Consider the following 18,090-nt stretch of genomic DNA (forward strand, 5'->3'; position numbering starts at 1 on the left):
TTTAACTATATTATATATTTATTTAGTGGCCAACTGCATCTTTTATGTCTTTGACATTCCCAATAAGGGTAACCAGAAAACTTTCTCTCTCTCTCTCTCTCTCTCTCTCTCTCTCTCTCTCTCTCTCTCTCTCTCTCTCTCTCTCCCTCCCCACCTCTCTCTCCCCCCCTCCCTCCCTCCCTCTCTCCCTCTCTCCCCTTCCTTCATTCTCTCTCTGTGTCTTTCTCTTCATTCTGCCTTTCTCTCCTTTTTCTTTCTCTGCTTCTTTCTCTTCATTCTCCCTCTGTATCTCTTTATCTTTCTCTCTCCCTTACTCTCTGTCTCTCTTTTTCTGTCTATTTCCAGGGTAAACAAATCCGCTTCACCAATTTTGACCCAGCAACTCTACTTCCTCCTTCGTGGGACTATTGGACATACCCGGGTTCCCTCACTGTTCCACCCCTTTTGGAGAGTGTCACTTGGATAGTTTTAAAGCAGCCTATAAGTATCAGCTCTCAACAGGTACCTTCCCCTTCCCCTCTCTAAGTTGGTCTTTTTGTTTTAAAAGGAGACTCATGGGGGTGGCTAGGTGGTGCAGTGGATAAAGCACCGGCCCTGGATTCAGGAGTACCTGAGTTCAAATCTGGCCTCAGACACTTGATACTTACTAGCTGTGTGACCCTGGGCAAGTCACTTAACCCCCATTGCCCTGCAAAAAAACCCCAAAAAACGAAAGGAGACTCACCAGAATATTTTCAATGTATCTTAAATTAAGTTCAATTCAAGTGTTTATTAGTGAAGCTGCTTGATGTAGTGGAAAGAGTGAGTCAGAAAACCTAGGTTCAAGTTCTGCCTTTGCTACTTATGATCTGGTTGACCTTAGGCAAGATGTTTAACTTCTTTGAACTTCAGTTTCCTCATCTGTTAAAAAAAAAATCTGATAAAATCATAGGAAAACCAGGAGAGAGCAAGTGTCACAGAAACCCGAAGAGTGCAGAGTATCAAAGAGGAGTAGGTCATCTACAGCGACAGATATGTAGACATGAGAAGCAGCATGAGGATGGAGAAAAAGCCATCAGATTTGGTTTTTTACCGCATTATTTGGGCGTGAATGGACGGGTTTATCTGGAGCTTGTGGGAGTCACAGCCTCTCCTCCGCCATCTTGGCTCCGCCCCCCACCACTTCAAGCCATCAGATTTGGCAATTAAGTAACTGGAGAGAATGGTTTCATTTAAACAATGGGGTTGAAAAGCAGATGGCAGAGGGTTTAGAACTGAATGAGAGTAGGGCAAGTGAAGCTAGCAAGTGGATTGCTCTTTCAAGGAGTTTAACCAAGTAGGGGAAAAGAGATAGCTCACAGGATTGGTTAATCAGGTGAGATTTTTTTTTAAGGATGGAGATGACATGGGCATGTTTGTAAGCAGCAAGGAAAAAGAATCAGTGATTGAGGAGAGAATGAGGATAGTGGGGACAATCTGCTGGAAAATAGGGGAGTATGTGGAATTGATGATGCCTATAGAGGAGCTGACTTGGCAAGAAGAAGGGCTGCCTCTTCATGGGATATAGAAGTAAAAGAGGAGATGGTGCCAGAGAAGAAGGAATACATCTGAGTGATATGACATGAAGAGGAAGGAAAAAGAAGGAGTGCTTGTCAATTTTTGGGGGAAATATTAGGTTATATCCTCAGCTGAAAGAGAAGAGGCAGTGTTGTGGGAGGCTTGAGGATAAGATATATTAAATATAATATAAAAGTTTTAAATTAAAAAATTTGAAAAATTTTTGAAAGCTGGGAAGTTTCTGGGAAAGCCCCAACAACTGGGGAAGCAAGACAAGCTTTCTCTGAAAGGTGGCTTTCCAGGCAGGAAGGCAAAGGCATAGAAATAGGAGAATAGCAACAAGGAGGTCACTTTGGCTGGAGAGGAGAGTATATGTAGGAGATCCACATGCAGTGATCATGGAGAGGTGGGCAAGAGTCCTGCTTCCAGTCTTTCTTCTCTCCAATTTAATATTCCTAAGACACAAGGTAGGACCTGTAATTCTTTTGATCAAAAGTCTTTGGGGGCAGCTAGGTGGTGCAGTGGATAGATCACTGGCCCTGGAGTCAGGAGTACCTGAGTTCAAATCCGGCCTCAGACACTTAACACTTTCTAGCTGTGTGATCCTGGGCAAGTCACTTAACCCCAATTGCCTCACTTAAAAAAAAAAAGTCTTTAATGGTCCTAAGGATAAAATATAAACTCTTCAGTCTAGCATTTCTATTGCCCCACAATTTGATTCCCATCTACCTTTGAAGCTTATTTTCATATTATTTTCTGTCATGCATTTTGCATTCCAGTCATGAATGGCCTACTCGTGAATCAACATCCTATCCCCTGCCTTGGCCCTTTCACATAAGTCTGAAATGCCTTCCTTTCATCCCCCACAGGAAGCTTTTCCTGATATCCCTGTTTGTTTGTGTTCTCTTCCTCTTTAAAGTATCTTGATTCATTTTTTTGGCATGTTGTATCCTCCTTCACCCTGTAAAATAAATTCCTTAAAAGAAGGAATGGTTTTATGTTTGTTTCCCAAGTGTTTATTGCATGTGCCTATCAGGGTCAAGGACAGGTTCCTGGGCCACACTAACAACAGAGGGGCAGGAGGGCTGAGCACAAGTCAAGAGAACCAAGAAGGAGTAGGCACATAGGATGGAAAGCAGGAGAACAGGGTCACGCAGGTCAAAAGAAGAGAGACCATGTGTGAGGAGTGGTGTTCTTTTTCTTGGGCACTAGTAGATGCTTAATAAATGTTTGCTGGGGGGCAGCTAGGTGGCGCAGTGGATAAAGCACCGGCCCTGGATTCAGGACGGTCTGAGTTCAAATCTGGCCTCAGACACTTGACTAGCTGTGTGACCCTGGGCAAGTCACTTAAACCTCATTGCCCCCATTACAAAAAAAAAAAAAAAATTTGCTGAATTGAATTAAACATGGGCTACCTCCGTGCCCTGGATAGACACCACAGAAGGTAGCCTCGTGATGGATGTCATACACAGAGCCCTCGTAAATATATCATGAGGGTGATAAGAATAAGACCCACCCTTGCTGGATTGCTTCTTCCTAGGCGTGCAACTTTAACCAATTCACTTAACCTCAGAGAGAGCCAAAATTTCTTCTTCTGGAGAATGAAAAAATGTCCCTTCCAGCTCTTAAATCTTGTGGGTTTGTGACTAGCTAACCTTACTGAGGCTGCCTTCCAGTCCTTCCACCATAGACAACGCTAGATAGATCTGGGTGGTGGACTTCTCATTGACTGTATGGAAAGCACAGAGAATGACCGTGTGTCTGTGTCCTCTCTGAAACATTAAAAGAGGGCTAGGAGCCCTCTGGGATTTTGCAAAAATCCTGCTACCGAGGAGCTGTCATGTAACAATTCTAAGCCTCTGTTCCTCATTTGTAAAATTGGGATGACTTTGCCTATTCTACCTAATTCAAAGGGTTGTTCTGAGGATCAAAGTGAATTACGTATAGGATCATAGATTTGAAAAGGACTCCAGAAGCTACCTAATCCAACCCCTACCCAGCCCTATCTTCTGTGTGCAAGACATTTGAAAGGAGACAATGCCTTACAAATGCAAGGGATTGTTATGTCACCCAGTTAGAGACGAAATATATTTTTGATTGGAATTAATGCCCCAGAGTGAGTTAAGGTATTCCACACTCCTTATGATTTTAAGGAACATTCAGAAGAATGTATTAGTTGTTAGGAGACATAGGCTCTGAACCTGACTCTGTCACTATCTTTGAGTAATCTTGTATCAATTACTTTACTTCTCTGGCTCTTTGTCTCCTCATCCATGAAATGGGATTGTTAAATAAATGAGTTCTAAAAGTCTACCCAGCTCCAAAATTTCCATCTCCCACAAAAAGCCTCTCCTGATTTCTTCAGTTGTTACTGCTCTCCCCATTTCAAATTAACATGTATTTATTAAAAAATTTAATTCTATTTACTTACTTGGGTATGTATCACTCCCTCCTCTCTCCTGTCCCAATAAGAATGTAAGCTGCTTAAAGTTAGGGCTTTAAAATTTTTTTTTGGTATCCCTAGCACTCAGTGGCAGTGCCTGGCACATAGTAGGCAGTAGTAAGCAGGCATTATATGCTAGGCATTATGCTAAGAGATGGGATATAAAGACACAAATGAAGTATCCCCTGCACTCATGAAGCTTATATTAATAAGTATTTATTTGTTGAATTGAATTGAATGGCAGATATCATGATGTAATAGAAAGAGCTCAGATTTTAGAGATGTCGGACCTGCATTCAAATCCTGGCTCTGCTGCTAAAGACCTGTGTTAAAAATCATTTAACCTCTAGGCTTCATTTTTCTTATCTGTAGAAAGGACATAATAATAAAGCCCTTCTGAGACTTTGATATCACTACAAAATGATTAACCTTTTGGAAATTTTTTGGTGTAGTGGAATGAGTACCAGACTAGAACTCAGGAGATTTGGATTCCAGTCCTGGCCCACTAATTTATTTATTACCTATATGACATTTTGGCAAATGACTTTACCTTTCTGGTAAAGTCCTTGTTTTTTACCTGTAAGGAAGGAAGAAAACAAGCACTTATTAAGTGCCTACTGATGCTAGGCACTGTGCTAAATGCTTTACAAATACTATCTTATTTGATCCTCACACAAATCCTGGAAGGTAGGTGATATTATCTCTATTTTACAGTTGGGAAAACTGAGGCAGGCAGCAGTGGAAAACCTTGATCAACATCACTCACCTAGTAAATGTGTAAAGCTGGATTTGAATTCAGGCTTTCCTGACTCGGTGGAATAATGCTCTCGCCTCTTTACCATATAACTGCTTCTAAAAATCTGTAAGATGACTTATAAGGCCCTATTTAGTTTTATGTTCTATGATAGAATGAGGGTAATAATTTGTGCACCTTCTATCTTTAAAGGTTATTATGGAGAAAAGGCTTCACAAACCTTAAAGCATTATGTGAATGAGTCTTCTTTTTTAATCTTAGTGCCTTCCCTCTGATATTATTTCCCATTTAGACCGACTGTAAGATTTTATCTTGGTTATTCATAGTAATTTGTATATTGTTTTTCCCTTTAGACTTTGTTTCTCCAGTGCTTCAGAAAGCACAATGCCTGGCACATGATATACACTTAATAAATGCTAATTGACTAATAATGATAAGAAAGTTAGGCTGCTGAAGGGGATCATCTTTAATTAGCCTACTTATCTTTTCTAGTGAAGCAGTAATAATAGTAATAGTAGTAATAGCAGTAGCATGCCATCCTTGGAAATTCTGCCTAGCTTTTTGAAGTCCAACCACCTCTAACCAAAGAACAGAAATTAGGGAACATTTTCCTCTTGGGCTTCAAATATATCCCATTTTTCATTGGATATTCCTCAGAATTATATTATCCCTATCCTTGGAATGGGAGGCAGTGTAGTCCAGTGGTAAGCATACTTGACTCTGGAATAAGAAGACCTGGATTTAAATCCCATCTCTGACACTTATTGCCTATGTGACCTTGGATGAGTCACACTTAACCTCCTTTGACCCCAGTTTCCTCCTCTACAAATAGGAGAGCTGGCTTAGATGGCTTCCAAAGTCCCCAGTAGCTCTAAATATATGATCCTGGTTGAGGCAAAAGACCTAGGAATGTTTATATAACCTTTCAGTAGAAACCTGAACTGGGCCATGCTTGATTGAGATGGCAACCACGCAATGAGTGTTTTCCAGCATATCAGATTGATTGCAGTATTACAAAAATTCCTTTAGTTGTTATAAGAAGTTTCATTTTTCTCCTATCTCCCATGTCCTCCTGCTGGTTAATTTTCACCAGAATATGACTTAATTAATTAAAGACAGAAGGACCTGATTCTCCCATACTTCAACAGGGGCATGATTCTTTTAAGCCTCTTGGAAGATGTCCAGCCACTCATCTAGAAGAGAATGTGTCATAGACTCATAGACCAAGAGCTGGGAGACTTGGAGGTCATCCAGCCCAACTGCCTCATTTTTCAGATGAGGAAACCAAAGCCTAGAGAAATCAGATGTTCTGCCCAAGGTCACCTAGGCAATAAGTGGCCAAGTGGCAAAATTAGCATCACTTTCATCATGTAAAACCATTCCTACTAATGATACCTAAGTAGGTTTTTAAGCAATTACAGATCTTTAGGTTTTTTTTTGTTTGGTTTTTTTTTTTGTTTTTTTTTGAGGGGCAATTGGGGTTAAGTGACTTGCCCAGGGTCACACAGCTAGTAAGTGTTAAGTGTCTGAGGCCGGATTTGAACTCAGGTACTCCTGAATCCAGGGCCGGTGCTCCATCCACTGTGCCACCTAGCTGCCCCACAGATCTTTAGTTTTAAAATCATGAGCTAATCATGGTTTGTACAAAACTTATTTTTGAGGGGTGATTAATTAATGGATAGGACACATATCCTGCAGAATGGCTGTCCTTTATGATGGCCTACCCAAAGAACAGCTGCAAAGCAGAGTGCCAGTGTGATTAATTCTTTCATTTTGAAATACTTTAATATGAATATTTTTAATAGTCATTTAAAGTGTTGTCTAAAATTTTTCAGAAATGTTCATTCTTCTTTATTTTATTTATTTATTTATTTTTTTGGTGCAGGGCAATGAGGATTAAGTGACTTGCCCAGGGTCACACAAGCTAGTAAGTGTCAAGTGTCTGAAGTCAGATTTGAACTCAGGTCCTCCTGAATCCAGGGCCAGTGCTTTATCCACTGTACCACCTAGCTGCCCTTCCTTCATTTCTTTTCTTTTCTTTTCTTTTTTTTTTAATATTTGGTGAGGCAATTGGGGTTAAGTGACTTCCCCAGGGTCACACAGCTAGTAATTGTTAAGTGTCTGCAGGGCAATGAGGATTAAGTGACTTGCCCAGGGTCACACAAGCTAGTAAGTATCAAGTGTCTGAAGCCAGATTTGAACTCAGGTCCTCCTGAATTCAGGGCCAGTGCTCTATCCACTGCATCACCTAACTGCCCCCAGGCCACTTGCTTTTTAACAATGCAGATCATGATTGCATATGGTTTAGCAGTGTTGATAGCATTTTACTATGCATTAGTTTAAATCTTTTTTGTGAGGGAGAGCTTTTTGTATGAGGCAAAATACTATTTTCCATATGGTTGCTATTACCTTATGATGTATACAAAACAACATGGTTTTTATTCATAAGTCAGTATATGTAGTACATTTGTGCTAGCAATAAGAAGTTGGTAACATTTTCATTAATGTTTTTGAAATGGAATATTTTAAAACTATTCTTTAATGGTACCTTAAACTCACTATCATGTCTTGAAGGAAAAAAAGTGCAAATAAAAGGGTTTTTAATACAGAAATTATTTTAGGATCCCCATTCCAAAGTTTATGATTTTCCTTCTCAATTTCTGTAGACTGTTTTTTTAAACTGAGCATCTTTGTGTTTGAACCCCTTTCTCATTCTGCCATGTAATGTTATAAGCAGAGAAAAAAGAGAACTTTAGGGAGCTGGCGCCAAACATTTTCTCCCTGGGCTTTGCCTCTTCTACCTTGCCAGCTGAGGCTGTGACCTTAAGTACAGGTCAGGTGTTTCAATCTCCCGTCTCCTGACTCAACCCCATTTTTCTTCCCTAGACTCAAACACTTAAGTGCTAAAGTCTTGGTCTAATTAACATGCCAGGGAGAAGATTTACTGTTTTCTAACAGTTTCAAGAACATATTTTTCATTTTCTTCATTAATGCAGCTTGGTTGCCAAAGATTGAAGTTGTGAATTTTGATCACCTGTCTCGATTGGCTTTCTGTATGAAATTCACTGGATGAAATCGCTCAGCTTTCTCCAACTTTATTGTATTTTTTTTACTTTGTTTTTCCAATAGTGATATTAGGGGGGGCAGCTAGGTGGCTCAATGGATAAGGCACTAGCCTTGGATTCAGGAGGACCTGAGTTCAAACCCAGCCTCAGACACTTACTAGCTGTGTGACCCTGGGCAAGTCACTTAAACCCCATTGCCCTGCAAAAAACAAACAAACAAAAATAGTGATATTAGAGCCATAGGTTAGTCTGAATAATGATATATAGTCTTTGCATCTAACCTTCTTTACTATGTGGCAAAGCATGTAATGAAGGGGAAAAATTGTCCATTGTAAATTCATTCAAGTAATGTAAAACTCAGCAAAAAAACAAAAACAAAAAAAACCCTTGTGAATAAAATCTATAAAATGTAGGAAAGTCATGAAATGTTCTTAGATAATCACTTGGAAGGATGCTGAAAAGCCAGCTTTAAAAAAAAATAACATCCTGAAAAGTATTTATAAAGGATTAGGAAACACTCTAATAATTTCACCAGTTTGTTACTGCTTCAGGAATTTAGAACTTAGTCAAAAAGAAAAACTAGGTGAATTTTCTTAGTCACATTGGTTGTCCCTAAATCATCACTTCACTAGGAAATCTCTCTTGACTTTTATCTTCCAAGACTTGGTTTAAGTTGAGCTATACTGTTGTAAATGTCAGTATCTAGCTCTCCTTACTGTCAATAAAATGTAAGCTCCTTGAGGGGAGGGATTGCTTAATTTTTGTCTTTGTGTTTCCTGGTGTCTAGCACAGTGCCTTGCACATAGTAGGTGTTTAATGAAAGTTGGTTGAATATATCACAGTGTATCACACTCAGAAGTGTGTACCAAATTATTTACTATGGGCCCTATAGACTTTGAGAAAATATTGCCCACTTATTTGCAAAATCTCCCTCCACTTCCCTGCTCCATTTTGGCCATTACTACATAGTTTCTGCTTTGGTCTCCATTTGGTAAATTACCCATTTAATGTGCCTAGTTCTATATTTCAGTGATAAGATGACTAGCAGAAAGCAGTGAATTGAGGTACTTAATCTTGTTAATTTAATCCCCACCCCTAAATTAATAATCTCTTCTCTGTTATAAGATACTTTTTCCTTAGATTTATAATTGTGCCACACAATATTGGTGAGGGCTATCATTGATGTATTTTTTCTTTCTTTTTCTTTTTTCTGGATATATATATATATTTGGTGAGGCAATTGGGGCAATTGGGGTTAAGTGACTTGCCCAGGGTCACACAGCTAGTAAGTGTCAAGGGTCTGAAGCCAGATTTGAACTCAGGTCCTCCTGAATCCAGGGCCGGTGCTCTATCCACTGCACCACCTAGCTGCCCCTGGATATATTTTTGAGAAAAGATTTTTGGGTAACTCAGTGAAAAAAGAATTTATTAAATCCTCATGGTGTTAGGCACAATGCTTGTCCATGGGGATACAATCAAACTAATGAAACAGTCTTTACTCACAATTAGTTTACATTCTCAGTTATTCAGATAATTTATAAAATTGTCTGCTATACTAACCAGGTTTACTCTAAATCTTAAAATGCTGGACATACTATTAAACATATAAAATAGCAAAAAAAAATTTTAATTACCCCCTCAGAATATTTTAGTATCTGAATACTGTTGTTGTTCATCCTTTGTTTTTGAAGACCAATGACATCACCAAAAGTTGAATAGCATTATGCTTTTTCCATCCTGTGTTTTACTCAGTTTTTTTACAAAGCACAAGTATGGTAATGTCAAAATTTGTCATAGTTCAGGCTACATTCTGATTAAGGAGACACTCTTATATTAATATTTGAAAAAATATAAAAGGCAGGGTTCCACATGGCAGAAAAAAAAACAACAACCAACAACAATCTATGCTCTGTTTTAGCCAAAACCTGTCAGTGACAGTTTATTAATATGGAAGAATTTCAGCTTGGAGAGAGGTTCAGTTTCCTCCACTAATCAGAATGTACTCTTTCTTCCAGGCTACTTCCAACTTACATTTTATGATGCTCATGTAATAAAGGTCAAAGTAAATATAACAATAGTATTGTTAATGCCAGCTGCTGGCATCCTTGGAGAAAATGCCTTTTAGAAACTAATCATCCTCTCTTTTAACTATTCCCCTTTCAACCTGGCTAAAGGTGAACAAAGAAGTACCTCTGTAAATTGAATTAATCAGTTTGTTCACCATAAACAATATTGTCCCTTAATTTTAGGGAACTATGGTCCCTTCTTGAAACTGATGTTAGAAATAAAGCTAACAGCTTGAATAGTGTTGCACAGCTCAAGTGTTAGCAGCTCACAGCTCAAAGAATCTAAGCAGGCAGCAGAGGGTGGATGAAGGCTTTATTCATCTTCATAAAGATGGGCACTCTTCTGAATGTGCCAGAGAGTGCACTGAAGTGAGACCCTGCACCTTGATTTAGACCCACCAAGGATCCCCCTTAACCAATCACATAACAGTATTACAGTAACAACCAATCACAACATATATTGCCAACCTCCCATATATGGTAACTGTAACGATCAATCAGATTGCCCCATTAATCCACCAATCAGATTGTAGCAGTTGACCAGTCAGATTGTGACACTAGGCCTTAATCTTATTCTGGGCAAGAATGTCCATTTCTCACTAGAACAGTGCTATGTTAACATATATAAACATACATAACTTTTCAAGAAACAAAACTTAATTCGGGATTTGAACATTGGGGTCATGTGGGGATCACCTCGGGTGCCTCAAGGTGAACTCCCTAGTTTAGCTCGGCTCCCACAAAGTGCAGGCCCAGTTCCAGGCCCTGCTCTGGCTTAAGGCCCAGGGGCCTCAACTTCTTTGAGCTTTGTGTGCTGGGTGAGCCCCTGCTGGGAAGCTCAGGCAACAATGTTGTGAGGCTTGAAACTAGACTCACTCTGTCTTTAGGGCTCTGAGAAGAGTCCCTATCTAATAGGGTCTTTTCTCTCACTGATAAAGTAATAATGGCAGGTAATATTTATAAAGTGCTTTAAGGTTTGCAAAGCACTTAACCTCATTTTTCTTATTTGATCCTTATAATAGTCCTGTCAAGGTAGGTGCTTTTATTTGCCCCTTTTTACAAATGAGTGTACTGAGGCTGAGGAAAATTAGGGACCTTGTCCAAGGTCATATAGCTAGCTTCTGATGCAGAATTAGGGTGGAGTCTTCTTATTCAAGGAAGACTAATCATTGAATCATTGTTTCAAATGAAACCATGGACACTGTCATAATATTATTTATTAATATCTGTAACAGCTGAGACCTTAATACTAAGCACTTCCATAATATATATGTAATATACATGTATGTATGTGTATATATATGTAAATTAACTACTTAAAAATCATATCTTTTTACTACACTCTAAGTTTTTGGCCTGATGATGTAGCTTTGTGTCTTCTACAGTTATTAAATATAATTTGATAAAATCACAGAGTCAGAAGAGATTTTAGAGAGCAGTTAGTACAAAGCCCTAATTTTACAGATGAGAAAACAGATCCAGAGAAACTAACATCATTGGGGATAGAGACTGGCCCACATAATAGCTTTGTGACCCTGGTCAGGTTGAACTTCATCTCCTAAGATGTCAAGAAATTGTGATCTCCAAAGATGGAGGAATGAATGAAATACATTTAGAATGAATGAATGAAAAATCATTTTATATGTATAAAGTTATGGGTAGTTGAAATAAATGCAGAACCAGTAACTAACTCGATTAATGATTTCATTTTAGATTTCAGGACATGAAACTATCTATAGCTACCAGGTGTATTGAGACACAGTTTGTTTCAGAATTGAATTCTTCCTATTGATTCTTCACATCTTTCTGGTTTAAAAAAATATGGTACCCCTTGCATTTTTACATCATAGTTATTTTCTGATATTCCTAACCCCCAATGAACCTCTCCTTGAAACAAAGAAAAATAATTAAGTAAAACCAGCAGTGACCACATCAGACAGAATATTCTACCCATTGAGTCCTCCACCTCTCCAATGAGAGGAATAGAATGTTTCCTTATTCTTTATGATTTAAGGCCAGTCATTGCAATTACTATCATCAGGTCTTTTTGCAAAAAGTTTCAAAATATAGCCATTATATAAGCTTTTGTTTAAGTTGAATAAAAGTCCAGGTGGATTTTGATTCTCATGTAAATCTATGACAAGAGTTATATTATTTTAGAATACTTTATACAGAAGCAGTTTATTAGATTTTTCCCTGTGGTGTCCCCATGCCTGTCTTTCCAAGTCATTATTTACCTTAATATACTTATCCTTGGGATAGTAGCCAACTCTTATATAGAATCATAAAATTTTAGATCTAGAAGGCACCTTGAAGGTCATTGACTCTAACCCCTTCATTTTATAGCATCTGGGTCCCAATACAAACCAAAAACTTCCTATGATCAGCAGCCAGGATCAGTTGAATACAGTATATAGTAGCAGCAGCTCACCTCTGTTCTTGGCTTTAAGCTTTAATTCAATTCAATAATTCAGTAAATATTTATGAAGGCCTACTATATGTCTGGTACTGTGCTAAGTTTGGGGGATACAAAAAGAAGCAAAAGGAGCCTACAGTCTACAAAATGCTTTGACCCTAAACAACCCAGGACAGAACTTAAGGTTTTCAAAATGCATTACTTGCATTATCTCATTCAGTCTTCACAACTCTAGAAGTATCTCGATTTATTATTTTCACCATTTTACAGATGATGAAACTAAGGCTTAGAGAGTTGTACCTAGGCTTTCAATAAGTGTCTTAGGTAGGTGTTGCTGACTTAAAACCATATCTCACTGAGCTGCCTATCTAGGAAGTACAAATGTGATTATTTCCACTTGTTTGTCCTGCATTCTTGAAGGGGACCATGACATTGAGGAGGTGATGTCATGACTTGCAGCAAATTGGATTTAAATGAGGCACGGCTAAGTTAGCAGCCTCACTTTCTCCTCTAGAGCCATCTGGGTCCAGTGGCAAGATATACATCAGAATAACTAGAAATGACCCTGATGCAGTAGGAGGCTTTGGCCTTTTAAGTCAAGGCCTTTCTTGGGTCTCTGTTGCCTGAGTCAACACCTATTCAGTAATTGACACTAGGAAAGAAGGGAGTCAAAGAAAGGCCTCTTTTACCTATGAATGTTGAATCAGATGTCAGTGGACATCTAGTTCAATTCATATGTGAAAAGGAATCCTGCTGGGGCCCCACTTTAAGGAGTTAAAAGTCAAGTAAAAGATGGGCAAGATTGAGCAGGCAGAGAAAAGGAATCTTCCTAGAACACTCGAGACAGACAAGTGAAAGTCCAGTCTCTGTTTGAAAACCTTTAGGGAGGGCTCTTTCCCCCCACCCCCCTTTGGGAGGAAGGACTTACTATTTATCTCTTGACACTGAGTTTAAATGATCCTTTTTCTGTCTTACCTACATTGTTTCTTGTTCTGTCCTATGGGGCCAAATGGAACATGTCGAATACTTCTCCTAAAAGACAATCCTTCAGATACTGGGAGACAACTATTGTTTCCCACCTGTGTCATCTATTCATTAAGTAAAACATTCCTGGAGAGGAGAAGAGAGGAGCTGGCCATTTGGATAGCCAGTGGGGCAGCCATGACTCACAGAATGTTGGTTGGTTGTTCTTTGTTCTTGAAGAGGACCATGATGGTGATGTCATGACTTGCAATGTATTGGATTTAAGTGAGGCAGGGCTGAGTTAGATCTCTGAGAGATTGATTTCTCTAAGGTCTACAACTGCAAAACTAGGACTTCAACCTATGTCTCTATGCTGCAGTTAGGATCAGAGGAGCTGGGTTTAAATTTTGGCCCTATCACTTCATACCTGGGTGATTTGGGGCACACAGAAATGAACTTCTCTAGCCTTCAGATTCCTTATTTATAGAATGAAGAGGTTAGAGTCTGTGATTTCCCTGACTTCCATTTTAATATTCTTTCTACCATATTAAAACAATATATGGAAAATTACCTCAATGAGAGAGAATGAATGTCCATGTATTCAAATTTAAGAACCTACTTTGCGTCAGGCTAGGTGCTAGGTGCTGGTGATTCCAGGGCAAAAACGAAACTGGACTTACCCTCAAAGAGCTCACCTTCTATTTATATAGAGCAAGAACTGTGTTGAGTGTGTAACAATGCTGAGCAAACTAAGGGCATTCAAGAAATATTAATAGTTCTGAAGAGAGAAGAAGAGATGTTATAGTAAAATGACTGTAGAGTTCTAGATCAGTTGACCAGAGAGCTGTCGTAGGTCTTAACAAGGGTTAAGGTGCTAGGTATGTCAGCCCTCTGTGTGGAGGCATTTACTTTAGTTGGCATGACAACTGAGTGTTAAAATGTCTCCCTCTTTTCTTCAACAGCTAGCCAAATTCCGAAGTCTCCTGTACACTGCAGAGGGTGAGGCAGCTGCCTTCTTGTTGAGCAACTACCGTCCGCCACAGCCTCTGAAGGGCCGGAAAGTGAGAGCTTCATTCCGCTAAGAATAGCTGGGACAGATGGGACTGTGGAAGGGCCTTCCCTTTACATTCACCTGCAGTTCTTTGCTTGAACCTTAGTTTGTGGACAAGACTATTTCATGACCGGCCCGAAGCCCAGAATTTATTCATGATGAAAGACCACTTCTCTTGATCTTTAAGGCAAAATGTAATTTGGCCACCCCAGACTGGCGCGAGTTAGCACTCATACGTTAAATGTTGTTTGTCTTGTCTCAGACTGTGAAATACCTTCATATCCGTTGGTGAGAAAGTATCCTAGACAATGTACCTTGCCAGGGAAGCCACAATTCTCACTTCTCTTAAGGAATTTCTAGTTAAAAACTTAGTGTCATGTCTTTAAAATGTTAGGATTTTATTAGCCCTAACCTCAATGAGTCTGTTTAGCAAGTTGAGAGTATTTTAATTTGTAACCTGTAGGTGCTGTTTCTTTTAAAAATAAAACCTTTGTCTTAATTGCTGATATAAATATTTGGAATCTTTTTTGTTTTGTTTTGTTTTATTTTTTGTTTTTGGTGAGGCAATTGGGGTTAAGTGACTTGCCCAGGGTCACACAGCTAGTTAAGTGTCAAGTGTCTGAGGTCATATTTGAACTCAGGTCTTCCTGAATCCAGGGCCAGTGCTCTATCCACTGCACCACCCAGCTGCCCCCAGAATCTTTTTTTAAGGATAATTTTTTTAGTTATTGAGGGATGTGGACCAAACTATATTAAATGAATCCATGTGAGAGAGCCTGGATTAGTGGGTATAGAACTTCCAATCAATCAAGAGAGCCTGGGTTTAAGTCCTGCCTCTAACCCTGGGAAGGTCACTTAACCTCTCAGGGTACCAGACTATTTTCTATACACATGGAGTTGTAGAAGAGTTGCCATATAGTGGAGGGAATTCTCTAGAGGGAGGAAATCCAGATCAAATGAAATAAATCAAAAAGCCTAGAGGCCAAAAATAACTAATAAAATGTGTGACCAAGTAATCTGCTAATTGTATTATAAAGAATAAATCAGTAGTTGACACTATATTTTACTCTTGCCATAAAGGAGAAATCTTTATTAGCTCATTTAGAAACAAACATTAGAAATTTAAACGGTGGTGGAGTTCTCCATTATCTTATAAAGTGACTTTCATAGGTCTCATAGTATTTCACAGGCAGAGCTGCTCCTAGAGTATGGTATACAAAAGTAATGACCCATTGGCTCTAGGCTTTCCCTCCTCCAACACACACAGACTTTGTTGACTACTTGGCAGTGACTCAAGGAGCTGATCCTATTGCACAGAAAGTGTGGGAGTAGGGAAAGAACTGCACTAATTTGCTAGCTGGTGCTAAAATTACCTGACATTCAGGTATACAGTCTACCTGCAAATTTTGGGGGTGCAGCCACCCCACTCCACTTTCTCACTTGCTCTGGTGAGCAATTGTTAATGGTCTTTTCCTGCCTTCTCTAGATGTTCACTTTATTTTAACTTGATGTAACTTGGTTAAAAGTTAAAAGGCTCTCTGGGGTCATTGCCAACTCACTTTCACTTTTAAATGAATTAAATGACACTAAATAGAATAGTTAACTGTCCCCAGATGGCTACAATTCATTTTCTTTCTTGTCTTTTGGATGAAGTGTTGATTCTCTAGGATTGTGTTTCCTCGGTTTTGAAAATTTGTTTGATATACTACTCTTTCTTTACAAATTGATTTTAATATATGAATTTGTTTTGGAATGTTTTCTGATACAGTAACTTGATGTCAAAATATGTAATTGTAACATTGTGTTTCATATTTTGGTTCAATTTAATGTGAAATTATTTGATAAATTTATATTTCTTCTTCAGACTAATATAACAAGAGTTAATTTAATGTAAAAAATAACACCTCAGGTCAAATGTCCTTGTAGTATAATTTTTAAAAAGAGAATTCTGATTAAATTCTGATTAATTGAACTTGGGCACATGCTTCTGAATTATAATTATTCTAAAGAATACCTGTGTTGAAGAAAGAAACCAATTTGAAAAAATTAACAGTGAAGTTTTATAGTTGATGAAATAACCTTGTTTTCCTCAGAAAATCTCAGAATACACATCTGGAGAATGTATAAGAATATAACCCTAATTGTAGTGTTTGTGGGTTGCTGTTTCAGTATATTTTTCCACTGCAGTAGTGGCATCTGTACTGTATTACAAATTGTTTGTTTGGTGACTCTAAAAAAACCCCCAAACCCACCCAAAACTGATCTCTTGGGAGTTTGGCTGCTATAATATCTTGATGTTGAATTTTTGGGGGGAGGGGGGTGGTTAGGGCAATGAGAGTTAAGTGACTTGCCCGAAGTCACACAGCTAGTAAGTGGCAAGTGTCTGAGTCTAGGTTCGAAAGGAATTGAAATGAAAGTGCTAAAACCTTGGCAAAGTGACCAATAAATAACATATTCAATAAAATAAATTCAGTAGGGTATAAAGGATAGATACAACATATAAAAATGTGACTAAAACAAGGAGTCATTTCTGCTTATTTGGTTAATTAAAACTTAATTTTTGTGCTGTTTCTAGGATATAAAGATATTATAGGGGGCAGCTAGGTGATGCAGTGGATTGGTCTGGATCAGACAGGTTGCTCCTAGGAACTCTCCCCTCCCCTCCCTTCCTCTCCCTTCCTCTTCCCTTCTCTCCTCTCCCCTCTTCTCCACTCCCCTCCCCGTCTTGCCCTGCCATTCCCCTCTCCTCCAAATCCCTATTTCAATTCCTTCAATTTACAAATAGGAAGGTGAAGTGACTTTTTCCCATGGTCACACAGGTAGTATGTAGCAGTATTGAGATTCGATGGCCTCAGAGTCCCTTTTAGCTCTAAATCTATGATCCCATGAATGCATGACTATATATCACCCTCATTTCTCTTCCCATTTTTTCCTCTACCTCTCTAATTTTATCTTCAAAGTCCTTTTTGAGCACCTCTATGGCCTGAGAGCAATTCGTATTTTTCTTGGAAGCTTTAGATATAGGGGCCCTGATGTTGACATCTTCCTCTGAGGGTGCCCCTTGGTCTTCCTTGTTACTGAAGAAACTTTCTATGGTCCTCACCTTTCTCTGTCTGCTCATCTTGCCTTTCTTTTACTTGACTTTTAGCTCCTTAAAGTGGGGCACTGTTTCCAGGCTGCAGTATCCCAAGCTTAAGAAGTCCCAGGTGGTATGATTTAAGGAGAATCAGGTTCTTCACTCACCTGGCCTGTTTCCTGGTCCTAGATGACCCCAGACCAACTTGCTAATCAACTAGCTTTGTGTGTTGTGGTTGTTAGCTCCGATGAGCCTGTGCCCCTCCCCCACCTGGGCCACTGCTACTCGAGCCTACCTCCTGGTTCTCAGCAGGGGTATAAAATCCAAGTTCTGCCTTAGCACCAGCATAGACCCCTGGAGTCTCCCCCTTGCCCAGGGCTCAGCCCACTCACCAGACTGTGAGTTTAGTTCTAGACAACACTGGCACTTCAGCTGATTCAGAGGCTCTGGGGGTCTGCTTCTCTGGTGAGACCTTCCTGGGACTGGATCTGTGTCAGGATGACTGTGGAGTTGGGCTTGACTCCTGTATTAGCACAGGAGCTCCCTCCTTCTGACCTTCCAAGCCGTTCTTGGTTAGAAGATTATTTTAGCACATTCTTCTTTGAGTTTTGCTGCTCTGGGCATTTTCCTATGGTGTTATTTGGATGTTTTTTTGAGCAATCGTGTCATGAGTTCGGGAGCTCACTCGAATGCATGACTCTAAAACCAGCATTTTTCTCA

At 39.2% G+C, this 18,090-nt stretch overlaps 1 protein-coding gene across 1 annotated transcript in view; it reads left to right on the forward strand.

Annotated features, from left to right (window-relative positions):
* The window catches only part of LOC122734390 (carbonic anhydrase 13), a 44,776-nt gene extending 29,897 nt beyond the window's left edge, over positions 1–14,879 (forward strand). Inside the window, exons 6-7 of the mRNA XM_043975185.1 lie at positions 346–501; positions 14,206–14,879. Of these exons, the coding sequence (XP_043831120.1) occupies positions 346–501; positions 14,206–14,325 (276 nt within the window). The 3' untranslated portion in view covers positions 14,326–14,879. The remainder of the gene's footprint in view (positions 1–345; positions 502–14,205) is intronic.
* Positions 14,880–18,090: the final 3,211 nt, after the last annotated feature.

This window comes from Dromiciops gliroides, chromosome 1, assembly GCF_019393635.1.
Source record: "Dromiciops gliroides isolate mDroGli1 chromosome 1, mDroGli1.pri, whole genome shotgun sequence".
NCBI classification, from domain to species: Eukaryota; Metazoa; Chordata; class Mammalia; order Microbiotheria; family Microbiotheriidae; genus Dromiciops; species Dromiciops gliroides.